Source organism: Cyprinus carpio, chromosome B18 (genome assembly GCF_018340385.1).
Source record: "Cyprinus carpio isolate SPL01 chromosome B18, ASM1834038v1, whole genome shotgun sequence".
Lineage (NCBI taxonomy): Eukaryota > Metazoa > Chordata > Actinopteri > Cypriniformes > Cyprinidae > Cyprinus > Cyprinus carpio.
The window spans coordinates 1,303,881-1,316,014 of NC_056614.1; the positions used below are offsets into that span (position 1 = coordinate 1,303,881).

A 12,134-nucleotide genomic window follows, 5' to 3' on the forward strand; every position below is an offset into this window, starting at 1 on the left:
GGATTGACATCACTGATGTTCAGCCAGGAAACTATATACTCAAGGTAACGCTCTCAAAGACGACCGAAACATTTACACTCTGTCTTCTATTTCACACCGAACGTCTATTTTTCATAACCTTCAAAGAGAGTCTTCTCTCTCGTATCTAACACATCAACAGAATACAACACGTCTCTAAAAGTTTGGCACGAGGAGATGTTTGATGTCACGCATGTCGTCCAGCTCTTCTGTTTGTTATCGGTGCTCATAAATAAGACAGATACAGACATGCCTCTTCAGGCAGATCCCAGCTGCTCACTTTCCGACCTTCAGCAAAACTACAACACAACAGATGAAGTACACCACAGTTAAAAGAGATCGCCATTACCTTCTACTCTGAGGCTAAGTTTTAATATCCTTTCATAGCAACGAAGGATTAAACGGCAAGCAGTCTCTGCAGAAATTGGAAGAATTGCCAAAAATGTGTCCTATAGTCAAGGCAAGAGACTGACAGACAGAAATGAGGTACTAAATGTAGGGGCTATGTACTTTTCCACAGATGACAGGTTCGTTTCTGCATATGTTTTTGTTGAGGAAAAGATTTCAAAGTCAACTTTTCATTGTTTTATGTTAAATTTATCCCACTTTCACCCATCAATACTGTCCACCAGAGCCTAAAACTAACATTTTTTCTACATCTGCCAATGGCCTGGACTCTCTCTCTCTCTCTGACAACAGATTTCTAAACCATTTTCATTAAACATGGGAAGATGTTTGGCACATGTTGTATTTTAAATGGAGTTTATATAACTACAACATAGTCTGTGCGGTTTGATAATTGGCATTAACCATGTTCTCGGGCCTTGTTAAAATTAATAATAATAACAAAAAGTAACCGGACAGCTGGTGAGTAGTACTCACAACTGCTTTGTGTACTCACCAACTCTGAATTTTGCATGCATCTGGCAAGTGTTAATTGTAGGCCCTGCATGCCCAAAATAAGTAATAATGTGATCACATATTCACAGCACTGAACGTGTAAATTCTGTTTTAATTCCAGCTCCAGGTTAACCCAAAGTACTTGGTGCATGAGTCGGACTACACAAACAATGTAGTCAGGTGCAATATCCACTACACGGGCCGCTTTGTCAAGACAACAAACTGCAAAATCTCCCAGTAAGTGCAAATTGCTTTTTGAGTGTGTTAATGGATCAGTAGCTCCATAATGTTCGGCATATATTCATCTACATGCTTTAAAATACAGTTTCCAAAAGGAGTTTTCACTGCAGTGCCATAGAAGACCCATCTTGGGTTCCTCAAAGAACGTTTTAATGATCAGCTCTTAAAAGGACCATGTTTTTCTTAGTGCTTTAATATCTAAAGAACCTTTTTTACACTGTAAAGAATCGTTTGGTCAGTGGAAAGGCTTCATGGATGGGAAAGGTTCTTCATGGAACCATCAATGTCAATTTTCCACATCTATGAAACTCAACAGAGCACATGACTGTTTCTTCTGCTCCCACAGGTCATGATCGGTCAGATCCGGATGAATCTCCATGGAAGCGCTGTCCATTGCAATGTGAATGGAATTCCTGGTTCGGTTGTGATTGTTTCTTGCATTTGTCTCGGTTCCTGTATTTGTGCCGTTCTTGTGAAGCTGGGAGGAACGAGCACACATAATGTCACCCTCACGCAAAACCAAACACACCCTGAGGAATCCCATACTTCACAGCACACCACAGACCAACGTCTATTTTCCTTCCAGCCACCCCATTAACCCTGGTTTTTCATAAAAACACACACTCACTGCCCCCAATTAAGTCTAAATCCTTCACCATTTTTAAGTGGGTTACCTCACTGGAATGCAAAGTGAGATCAGGTATGGCACTGCTGAACTGTAATTCTGTCATCAGGAAAATCACAACTGGAAACAATCCTCCTAGTTTCCAAGCCTCTCTCTTTGTCTGTGCCACTTTAGAGAAGGTGCAATACTGAAGAAAGAGTCATATGAGAGAACGGCCTGCCTGTCAGTCATCCTCCAGCAAACCAATTAAGTAAAAAGTGGTTTAAGTTTGAATGAGGGACCTGGAAAAAAAAACAGCTGTGGGATTAAAGCACTTTGAATAAATGCCTTGAATCCAAAAGCTGGAGGCAGTTTATCAAGGTGTTTTTACCTTGGAGGTCTATTATAGTCTTTTACTTAACCTGCTGAGATTTACATTGAATTGGATTGTAATGTTGCCTTGCATGTCAGTCCATTGATAATGCAATAAAGCAAACTACTTAAATTCAAGCCATACTTGAGATGCCCCCCCCCCCCCCCCCTACAAGCAGCTGAAGCTCTGTCAGTTTTGGTTTTCTGTGATTAAATGAATATTTCAGGTTCAATACAAGAATTAACAGACAGAATTTGTGGCATAATGTTGATTACTGTATCACCACAAATCATTCACAAGTAATTACACTGAACCACTTGCAATGAAAGTAAATGAGGCCAATTTTTGGATAATATGAAAGCTTATAAATTTATAAAAGCACTTACATTGATTATTCTGATAAAATTGTGCATCATTTGAGCTGTGATTTTAGCATTGTCACGGCAATGAAACTATTAAATTGAATGTAACTTTATGCAGAACAAATTGGTTTCCATTGTAAGTGATTTAAAACGGTAAAGGTTTTTTTTTTTTTTTTTTTTTTTTTGTGGCAATCAACATTAATTATGCATTTACCAAACAAATTTACCCAAAAGAGACTTGCATTGCATTGAAAGTATGCACTTTATCATTTCATGGATTCCCTGGGAATCAAACCCATGACATTTCTGTTGATCTACATTTAAATTTACATTTACATTTGGCAGACGCTTTTATGCAAAGTGACTTACAATGCATTCAAAATATGAATTTTATCATTTTTTTGTTATGAACATATATGCATTTGGCAAATGCTTTTATCAAAAGTGACTTACATTGCATTTAAGGTATGCATTTTAAAAGTCAACACATTCCCTGTGAACTGAACCCATGACCTCGCTGTTGTTAGTGCCCTGACCTGCATTTACATTTATGCATTTACCTTTTATCCAAAATAGACTTGCTTTGCATTCAAGTTATGCATTTTATTAGTCCATGCATTTCCTGGGAATCAAACCTATGACCTTGCTGTTGCTAACTGCATGATCTACATTTACAGTTATGCATTTGGCAAATGCTTTCGTGCAAAATGAATTACACTGCATTCAAGATATGCATTTTTTTTTTCAGTCAGTGCATTCCCTGAGAATCGAACCCATGACCTTGCTGTTACTAACTGCGTGAGCTACATTTACATGTATGCAATTACCAGAAGTTTTATCAAAAAAAAAAAAAAGATTTGCATTGCATTCAATGTATACATTTTGTCAGTTCATGCGATTCTAATGCCATGATCTATTATTTAAGCTGCAGGAACATTATGTCACAAGTGCTGTCGTATTGAACTTGTATTGAAGCCAGAAATATTCCTAGAATGTTAAGCTTGTAAACCTTCCTTTGTGAGATTTACTTGTACTGACGTCCATGTTGGAACGTATCTATTGTTTCTTTAACTGCCAACACTGGTAAGCTGCCACAGGTCACCATATATGGTACAGTTAGCCCACTGATGCATGCCATTATCTAGGTAAGGAATGATTTTATTTTATCATATCATATTCATACCCACTGTTCTCATGTACTGTGTGGAGGGAAAAGCTGTACTTGCTGTGTTACACTCCAGGAATTCATATTTCTTTGTATCCGAAATTGAGATTTATGCCTTGATCGTTAAATCGAACACAGACTTAGTTGATACTACTGTTGCAAAGCTAACATTGCATAACTTGATGTTACTGACAATCTTAATTCTATCCGTACCTACCTCGGAAAGAGAAAGTTAAACATATGCAGTGAAAAAGAGCTCCTTATGACGCTACGCTTGAAGAGCCCTGAATGACAAACATCCAACACATATGCTATAATCTAATACATTCAGTTAAATGCATACAAAACAAGCTTTCTGTGAGGCTCGTCGGATATGAGTGAATGGAGTGTGTGCTACGATGCATCACACGCTTCAACCAAAGCTAAATGAATTCCTTTCTGTGGTGAGCAGTTCTTCTATTATGAAAACATGCTACAGTGTTTTCCATTATCACGATCCAGATCAAATGCAGAATAGACTTTGTCTTATCATATCTCTTTATACTCTGCATAAATGATTATTATAACATTGTTTATAGTGTAGACAGTACATGTGTGTCTGGTTGCTATCTGCTTTTGTGGTCCAGGACAGGTGCACATCAATCTCTTTGAACTGTTGTTATCATTGTTGTGGTTGTCGGTTTTATTTTTTGTGCTTAGAATTCATACTGGATCTTTAAATAAAGACTGAAGTGTATATCAGCTTTTTTAGTGCAAGTGCAGTTTCATTTTTTTGACTTCAGACCATCTAAATTCAACTGAAGTTTTTGGAAAATACAATTCTGCCACACACTCATCAAACTGCTAAAGTGGCAGAGTTTTAGGGAAAGTTTCCCATCTGCCGTCTGCGTTTGCACAGAACATGTACTGTAGTGAATGCCAGCGGTTTTGGTGTACCGAAACAACACTTTGATTGAGAATTAGGCCAGTATTAAGAACTCTGTAACCCCAGAAGCAGAGCAAAAACTGACATCACATCCACTGCATCTCAGCGTTTGTTATAAACAACAATCTACACTTAAAATCATCAGTTAAAGTTAAATACTTAAAGTGCAGGTAAACGGGAAAGAAACGACTGAGAACACTTGAAATGCCTCTCCTTCCCCAAAACACACATGTGCACGTTTTTGTTTTATATCAGCCTGCTTTGATATGTAAAAATGTGAAGAAAAAAAAAAAAACAATAAAATAAACATGTCATTTCTGAAAAAGACAGTGATGCCAAGGTTTACAAGAGGGACAACCCAGAACACAACGAGCCTTTGTTAAGCTTTTAGGAAGCTGGAGAACACTATAAGATGCTGGCTAAGCAGCAAATGATTTTTATTATTATTATTATTATTTATTTAAATTTTTTTGTCACCAGCTGATACCCTAGTTTGTGTATATAAATATGAATGAATCCATGCATGTATAAATAAATAAATAAATAAATGCATGCATTTTAGTTTTTGTTTGTTTATCAAATCAGTCAAGGAATGGCTTCTTTAGCATAAACAATATTTTCAATAATGATTATATTTTGAGAGACCAATGGTGTGGAAAACAGTTTTAGTGAGTGGGAACTGAGCAGTTTATAGACTACATGCTTGTGTGTTTTCAGTGAGAAAATGACGCCAAATAAGAGGGGTAAGACCGAGTCAGAGACCTATTAGTGAATTCCACTGACATGACATCAGATTGAAAACAGAACGAGGAGAGCGCCAAGTAATACGTGTGCTTCGGAGTAAAGCGAGCTGATTTCCTTCACTGAGAGAACAGTCCTGAGGTCTGCAAGCCCTCAACGAGAAGAGAGCAAAGATGACAGCGAACAGAGAGAGAAAAAATATAAATGCCAGACCAGAAGATTAGAAGGGCGAATATGAATCATAAGAATCTGGCATTTCAGTTTAAACCAGCGTAAACCGGCTGTTCTTACTGGCATTAGCTGATTGCCAGACTGATCTAGTTTGGTGGTTTTAAAGAGGTTTTAACCTTCTCACCTGTTCAGGCTTGAAGACCAGTTTGCTGCCCTGCTTGGCCATGCAGACTGGAAAACCAGACAGAGCTTCTGAAAACTAGTTTAGACTTACAAGATGGTCTTTTTGGTAGGAATGGAAAACAATGGAAAATACATGATGGAGTCAAATCAATGCTCGAGTGATGCAACAACATGTAACAGTCCTTCAGTTAAGTCATTCACGTTATGAAGCTCGTTATGACTCAGAAGTCATAACATTCAGAAACAAAGAGAGCCACTGCAATAATGTCACCAGACCATAACTGCATTTTAGCCTTGATGAGCTTTTTTAACATGAATTTAGTAAACATTCAGTCGCCAGCTCATAATGTATAGGCTATGCAACATGCGTTATGATATTGCACAGGTGTGCAGGGTATTTTTCAATGCAGCTGAGAAAATAGAGAAAATAGAAAATAGAGAACGTTCCCAGAACTTTAGCTTTGAGGTTTTCTCAAAGTTATGAACGATGTTCTTCCAGTAACGTTTACTCAGCGTTATCTGGTCTTTAATAATATTAAAACTTCAGCTCAAAAACATTAAGTACACAACATTTTAGTTGGACGTTTAATGTCTAACGTTTTTAAAATGTGGCTACCTGTTTCAAAACAACCAAAGGACATTCACCAATAACATTCCCATAATCTTTCCTTTAAGAATAAACAAACATTTAGAAACTGAACATTCAGAAATAATGTTTTCATAACTTAATGCAATGTTCGGAAAACTTCTTTAGAAAGTATTTTTGTCTTGAGTCAGTCCGATTATAAACTGATTATTTGGGTGCATGTAAAAACATAGCTAGTGAAGTCACATGGTTTATGTACAAATCCAGTGGAGCGTTCAATCTGCTGTTCAATAAGCATCGAGCATGACTTGTGATGATAAAGAAGGTAGAAAACATAACAGCAGGCGGTCGACCTGAGATGTTTGTGTAGTGAGCAAACACGGGTTTGCTTGTTTTGCTCTCACGACGTCATGACGCGGTGTTCTGGATGTCGCTGTGATTTATCTCCATGCAGACTAGTGCCGTTCTCCACCATTAAATCAAATGATTAACAACTCGGACTCAGTGGGAGATTATCTTGAAGAGGGAGACCGAGCACCGCGGTAAATAATTCAACTATCACTTACGGTGAAAAACAAAAGCATGAAGATGTTTCACTTCAGCCTCGGCGAGCGGCTTGTTTACTTTAATAATGAAGGCCTGTTGCAAACCGAGGTCGTTCGCCTGAGCTAATGAACTCCTCATCATCTCTATTTATGTGTGCCATTAGGTTTGAAGGTCTTGGAAGAAAGAAGGTGAGTTGTCTTGGCAGTCTGGCTCATGCCATTAAACACCAGGAGTCCCTTTTTCCATCGCTCCTGTCCTCGGTGAAGGTGATTTTCCACAGCCTGCTTTCCACCTTCAATTCTCAGTTACTCGCAAATGGGCCGTTCCTGAGACAACAAGGGAGCAATGGGGGAATAAATTCTCATTACAGAGGTGCTGCTAACAGAGGACAAAACTGTCGCAGGGATACGCTTGTTTATAGACTCGCAGACAATTGGAACGAATGACTTGGAACGGCTCTGGAGTTGCTTATTTTACAGGTTCTTCTCAGTCCTGATGAGGCTTTAAATCCACAGATGCTGATGTGGTGCAAGGATTTAAAACATTGACAACTTTGATGCATGGTGGCTCAAGAGAGCTGATCCAAATCTCACGGGATCTTCACCCTGCAGGAGGCCTTTGGGTTTTAACCCAAACGTTTAACTGTTAAAGCAGGTGACTGTTCAGTTCGAACTATGCATAACACTGTCAGATCTATCTATCCATCTATCTATCCATCTATCTATCTATCTATCTATATATCTCACATACAGCATTGGGATCTCTTAGACCCAGACATAAAGAAAAGTTCATCTCGACATGATGGTCAAGAGAACTACGATGCTTATTAGCACATCATGTTGTGAAATAGAACATTGCAGTGCATTAGTAGCTTACAGGCATGATTATAATTCATAAACAATGAGTCCCATCATTAAATAAAAGCAGAGACGAAGAAGTCTAAAAATCAGCCAGGGGCGTCATTTAAAAGTTTAAATAAAGTTTGGATTACATTATCTGTTTGCAATTGTTTGCAGGGATGTGATGAATGCTGTACACAAGTAGACAACAAGAGACAAACAACAGCTGATGTAACGCAAGATTTCGAAGGACAAACTGATTGTTTGTCCTCAAAACATGGATCTAACAGATGCTTTTATTCAATGACTTTCAACACTGCACACACACGCACACATGTATACACACATGCATGTATATATTTCTGAAAAATATTTTATGCATATTTTAATATTTACAGTTTTTTTCAATCGCTAACAAGCACTTATCCATACTTCAGATACTTTTTCTAAACTCTTAACACAGACTCACACCTACAAAACACAACTTTTCTTCTCAAAAACACATTTTGTTAAATATATACTAACTCTTCATTTCAAAATAGAACACATCTTTCTCTGCACACACTTACTTTATTAAAACACTGGAAATCTGACTCAAAATGAAATTATTCTGTCAAAGAATAACACTTGTTTTCACTTCACAAGGTACATGCAGTCAATCAAAGTACACCAGGTTTCAAAATACTGGCTATTATTGACATTACAAAAACTGCATAGACTTTTATGTTTCAGTTTTACAGGTATTTGCATGCAAATACATGCAATCCACATTTTTTACACTAAATTTCTTGGTTGGGAACTGTATGTCCACATGTACAGTAATGTTCACATTAAAAAGCATTCTAGTAAAAAGCTAATCTTTTTTTTTTCTTTACTGCTTACTACAGGAGGTACAGTAGAAACACAGTATGATAGAACAGAAAAAGTTTTACAGTATTGCTTACAGTGAACAAAATATCCATCAAACACACAAGAGCATTCTGAAAAAAGACAAAAAAAAGCACAAAATTACTGTATCTAATCTCTGCGATCTTCAGGGTTAGGCCACATGTTTTCATCAACATCACATCTGATATTATCCATTCCAAGGCGATGCACCTGGGATAAAACCGCTTGGTATGTCGGATCCACCCTTAGAAATCATGAACTGTGATGTCCCTGCAGCCAGCATCCATGGCTTCAAGGAGGGACATCTGGTCATGTGGCTGATGGTCATAAACCTTCCACCTCCATGAAGAAAATAACTCCTCTGTGGGGTTGAGGAAAGGTGAATAGGGTGGAAGGAAGACACTTAACAGTCTTGGGTGGACTTCAAACCATGTTGTTATTGCTTGCGAATGATGGAAAGCCACATTGTCCCAGGTAATTACAAAGGTCCGCATGTTTTCTCCCTCCTGATCCTGCTCTGGAACCAAGTGCTGGTGGAGATCATTGAGAAAGGCAATATTGTCGTCGTAGCTCCTTGACTCTCTCACTGTTCCTCTCAAAGGGAACAGTGTAGAGCTGCTTCATCCGCACTCTGTGTTTGGACAATGTCCACGTAATGGTTGTGAGGCTGATGCTATCGATATTGTCAACTATCTCATGGTCCTACACAATTCTAGTTTTAATTTCGTGCAGTTTTATTGCATTATTTGCAACAACCATTTCTACAATGGCAAGCTCTTGATCATTATTTAGGAGCTTTCCTCTTCCCCCAGAGGGTGGAAGACGTTGCATTCTTTAGAGGGACAAAAAATTCTACATACAGTATGCATTACTGTATGACATTATTGACATGTCAAGTGAGAATAGAAACAATCCACGTAAAATGCAATACTTACCTGTTGGTTTGTTGAAAGATGCGTATAATGGAGGCAACCGTTGACCGCCTCAAATTGGGCTGCACTCTTTCACCAGCCTCTCTTAGTGAAAGACAGAGGTTGATTACATGGTCTACCTTGCCCTCTCCTTGGGCCTGCTCCTCTCACTGCATCTCTCACATCATCTCTCACTAGGCCTGCCCTTCTCCCTGGGCCCCTTGCTCATACTCTTCCTCGTCCAGGCATTACAGTGTTTGTCTTTTTCTGTTTCTGTTTCCAAAAACATCACTCCTCAAAGTCCTCCTTTTATTGTATAAGTGTCAATGTAATAGAAAAATATAACCCCTGCCACTGAGTCTAAGCCAGACTGGAATCAGCTGTGGTTGGCCCAATTTACCCAACATAAATCAGCTGTGTGTCAATTGTTCAATTGTTTGTGTGGTGTAATCTATATTACATGTTACCACTAGAGGGCAACACGGGCATGTAGATGGGGGAGTACTGCATGAGCAGAAGGAGAGACGCACTATGTTATTGTTGCAGCCTGTTAATAAAGCGGCTTGATGAACACTCAAGGGAACAGTCTTTATTTGTAAAAGAACCCAACGCAACATGGTGTCAGAAGTGGCTGTGCTTTGAGAAGGAAGTCAGCTTTACGCCCGGCTAGCTATTATGAGTGAGGAAGACCAAGCGAGAGGAGCCTCAGCAGCGGGAGCAGCCGCGGCGGCAGGTCCAGTAATGGCGGCGGCAACCTTCACCATCAAACCACCGGAGCCGTTTGATTTTGCAAAGCCTCAAGAGTGGGAAAGGTGGAGTAGACGGTTCGAGCGTTTTAGACTGGCAAGTAACCTGAATAGTTCTTCGGAAGCAAACCAAGTTAATACTCTGGTTTATTGCATGGGAGATGAGGCTGACGACGTGCTAAGAGGGCTCGAGCTAACGGCCATGCAGCGCCAGCAATACAATGCAGTCAAAACAGCTTTCGACAGACATTTTGTCCCAAGAAAAAACGTGATTTACGAGAGGGCAAAATTCAACAAGAGAGTGCAACAGCCATCGGAACCTGTGGACACATTTATTACAGCTCTTTATGCACTAGCAGAAAACTGTGAGTACGGTGCTCTTCATGATGATCTTTTGAGAGATAGGCTTGTAGTGGGTCTTAAAGATTCGTCTCTGTCAGAAAGAATGCAGCTTGACAAAGATCTCACCCTAGCTAAAGCTATCACTATGGCAAGACAATCTGAAGAAATAAAGAGACAGCAAACTGACCTGAGAGGTGAAGTTATCGCCAGCAAAACAGCTATGGATGCAGTACAAATTAGAAAAGCCAAGCTGAGTAAGTTTAAAACCAAAGAGCAAAAACAGATTAAGTCTCCGAAGTTTCAGCAGACCAAACATGACACTAAAGCATGTTCCAGGTGTGGCAAGGCACCCGCACACGCAGCAGTGCAGTGCCCAGCAAAAAATGCAGAATGCCATAACTGTGGAAAACGCGGACACTATGGTAGAGTCTGTAAGTCCAGCACATCTGTGAACGAGGTTGCGGACAGTGCGGCTGGACTTTTTCTGGGTGAGGTGGATTCTGGAGAAGAACCATGGCTGGCAGACATAAACGTGGGCGGACATAAGGTGACCTTCAAGTTAGACTCCGGAGCAGATGTGTCTGCTATTTCCGAACAAACATTTTTGAGCTTCAAACTCAAAGACAAAGCATTGGACAAGGCAGAAAAACCACTCTATGGACCGGGTGGGGCTGCGTTAACTGTTTTGGGGTCTACCACAGAGACTATTGTGTATGGTGATAGGAGCACTACTGAGAAGATCTATGTAGTCCGAAACCTCCGCGTGCCACTGCTGAGTAGAACTGCTTCGGTGAGACTGAAGCTTATCACCAGAGTCGATAATACTATAAACAAAGAGACAGTGACTAAAGCATACCCCAAGTTATGCGAAGGACTTGGGCGGGTACAAAAGCCATACACCATAAAACTAAAACCTGATGCAAAGCCCTTCTCGCTAAAAGTGCCAAGGCGCGTGCCACTGCCGCTCATGGGCAAAGTTAAAGAAGAGCTGGACAGAATGGAAGGGTTGGGAGTTATTAGTCGCGTGGACGAGCCGACCGACTGGTGCTGTGGCATGGTTGTAGCTCCCAAAAAGGACAAAGAGAAGGTGCGTATCTGTGTGGACATGACACCTTTAAATGAGTCCGTGTGTCGTGAAAGATACATACTTCCTTCTGTAGACCAAACGCTAGGCATGCTCACAGGTGCTCAGTATTTTTCTAAACTTGACGCAAATATGGGCTTTTGGCAAATACCACTATCCAAAGAGTCTGCACTCCTCACCACCTTCATTACGCCATTCGGCAGGTACCATTTTAACCGTTTGCCATTTGGCATCTCCAGCGCGCCCGAACATTTTCAAAACATGATGGTGACGGAGGTTACAGCAGATCTCGAGGGAGTCGTCTGTCACATGGACGATATCCTGGTCTGGGGATCGACCGTAGAGGAGCATGACACAAGACTGCATGCTGTCCTGCAGCGGGCAGAGAAAGCCGGCGTTACGTTGAACATGTCGAAATGTGAGTTTAACAAACGAAAAGTAAAATTCCTTGGATTCATCGTCTCAGCAGATGGAATGAGTCCTGATCCAGACAAAACCCAAGCTGTTCAG

At 40.0% G+C, this 12,134-nt stretch overlaps 1 protein-coding gene across 1 annotated transcript in view; it reads left to right on the forward strand.

Annotated features, from left to right (window-relative positions):
* Positions 1 to 4,403, forward strand: part of LOC109062947 (lysyl oxidase homolog 1-like) — a 20,445-nt gene extending 16,042 nt beyond the window's left edge. The window contains exons 5-7 of the mRNA XM_042743415.1: positions 1 to 44; positions 1,040 to 1,155; positions 1,505 to 4,403. The exon at positions 1 to 44 is cut by the window's left edge and continues 52 nt beyond it. Coding sequence (XP_042599349.1) covers positions 1 to 44; positions 1,040 to 1,155; positions 1,505 to 1,511 — 167 coding nt within the window. The 3' untranslated portion in view covers positions 1,512 to 4,403. The remainder of the gene's footprint in view (positions 45 to 1,039; positions 1,156 to 1,504) is intronic.
* Positions 4,404 to 12,134: the final 7,731 nt, after the last annotated feature.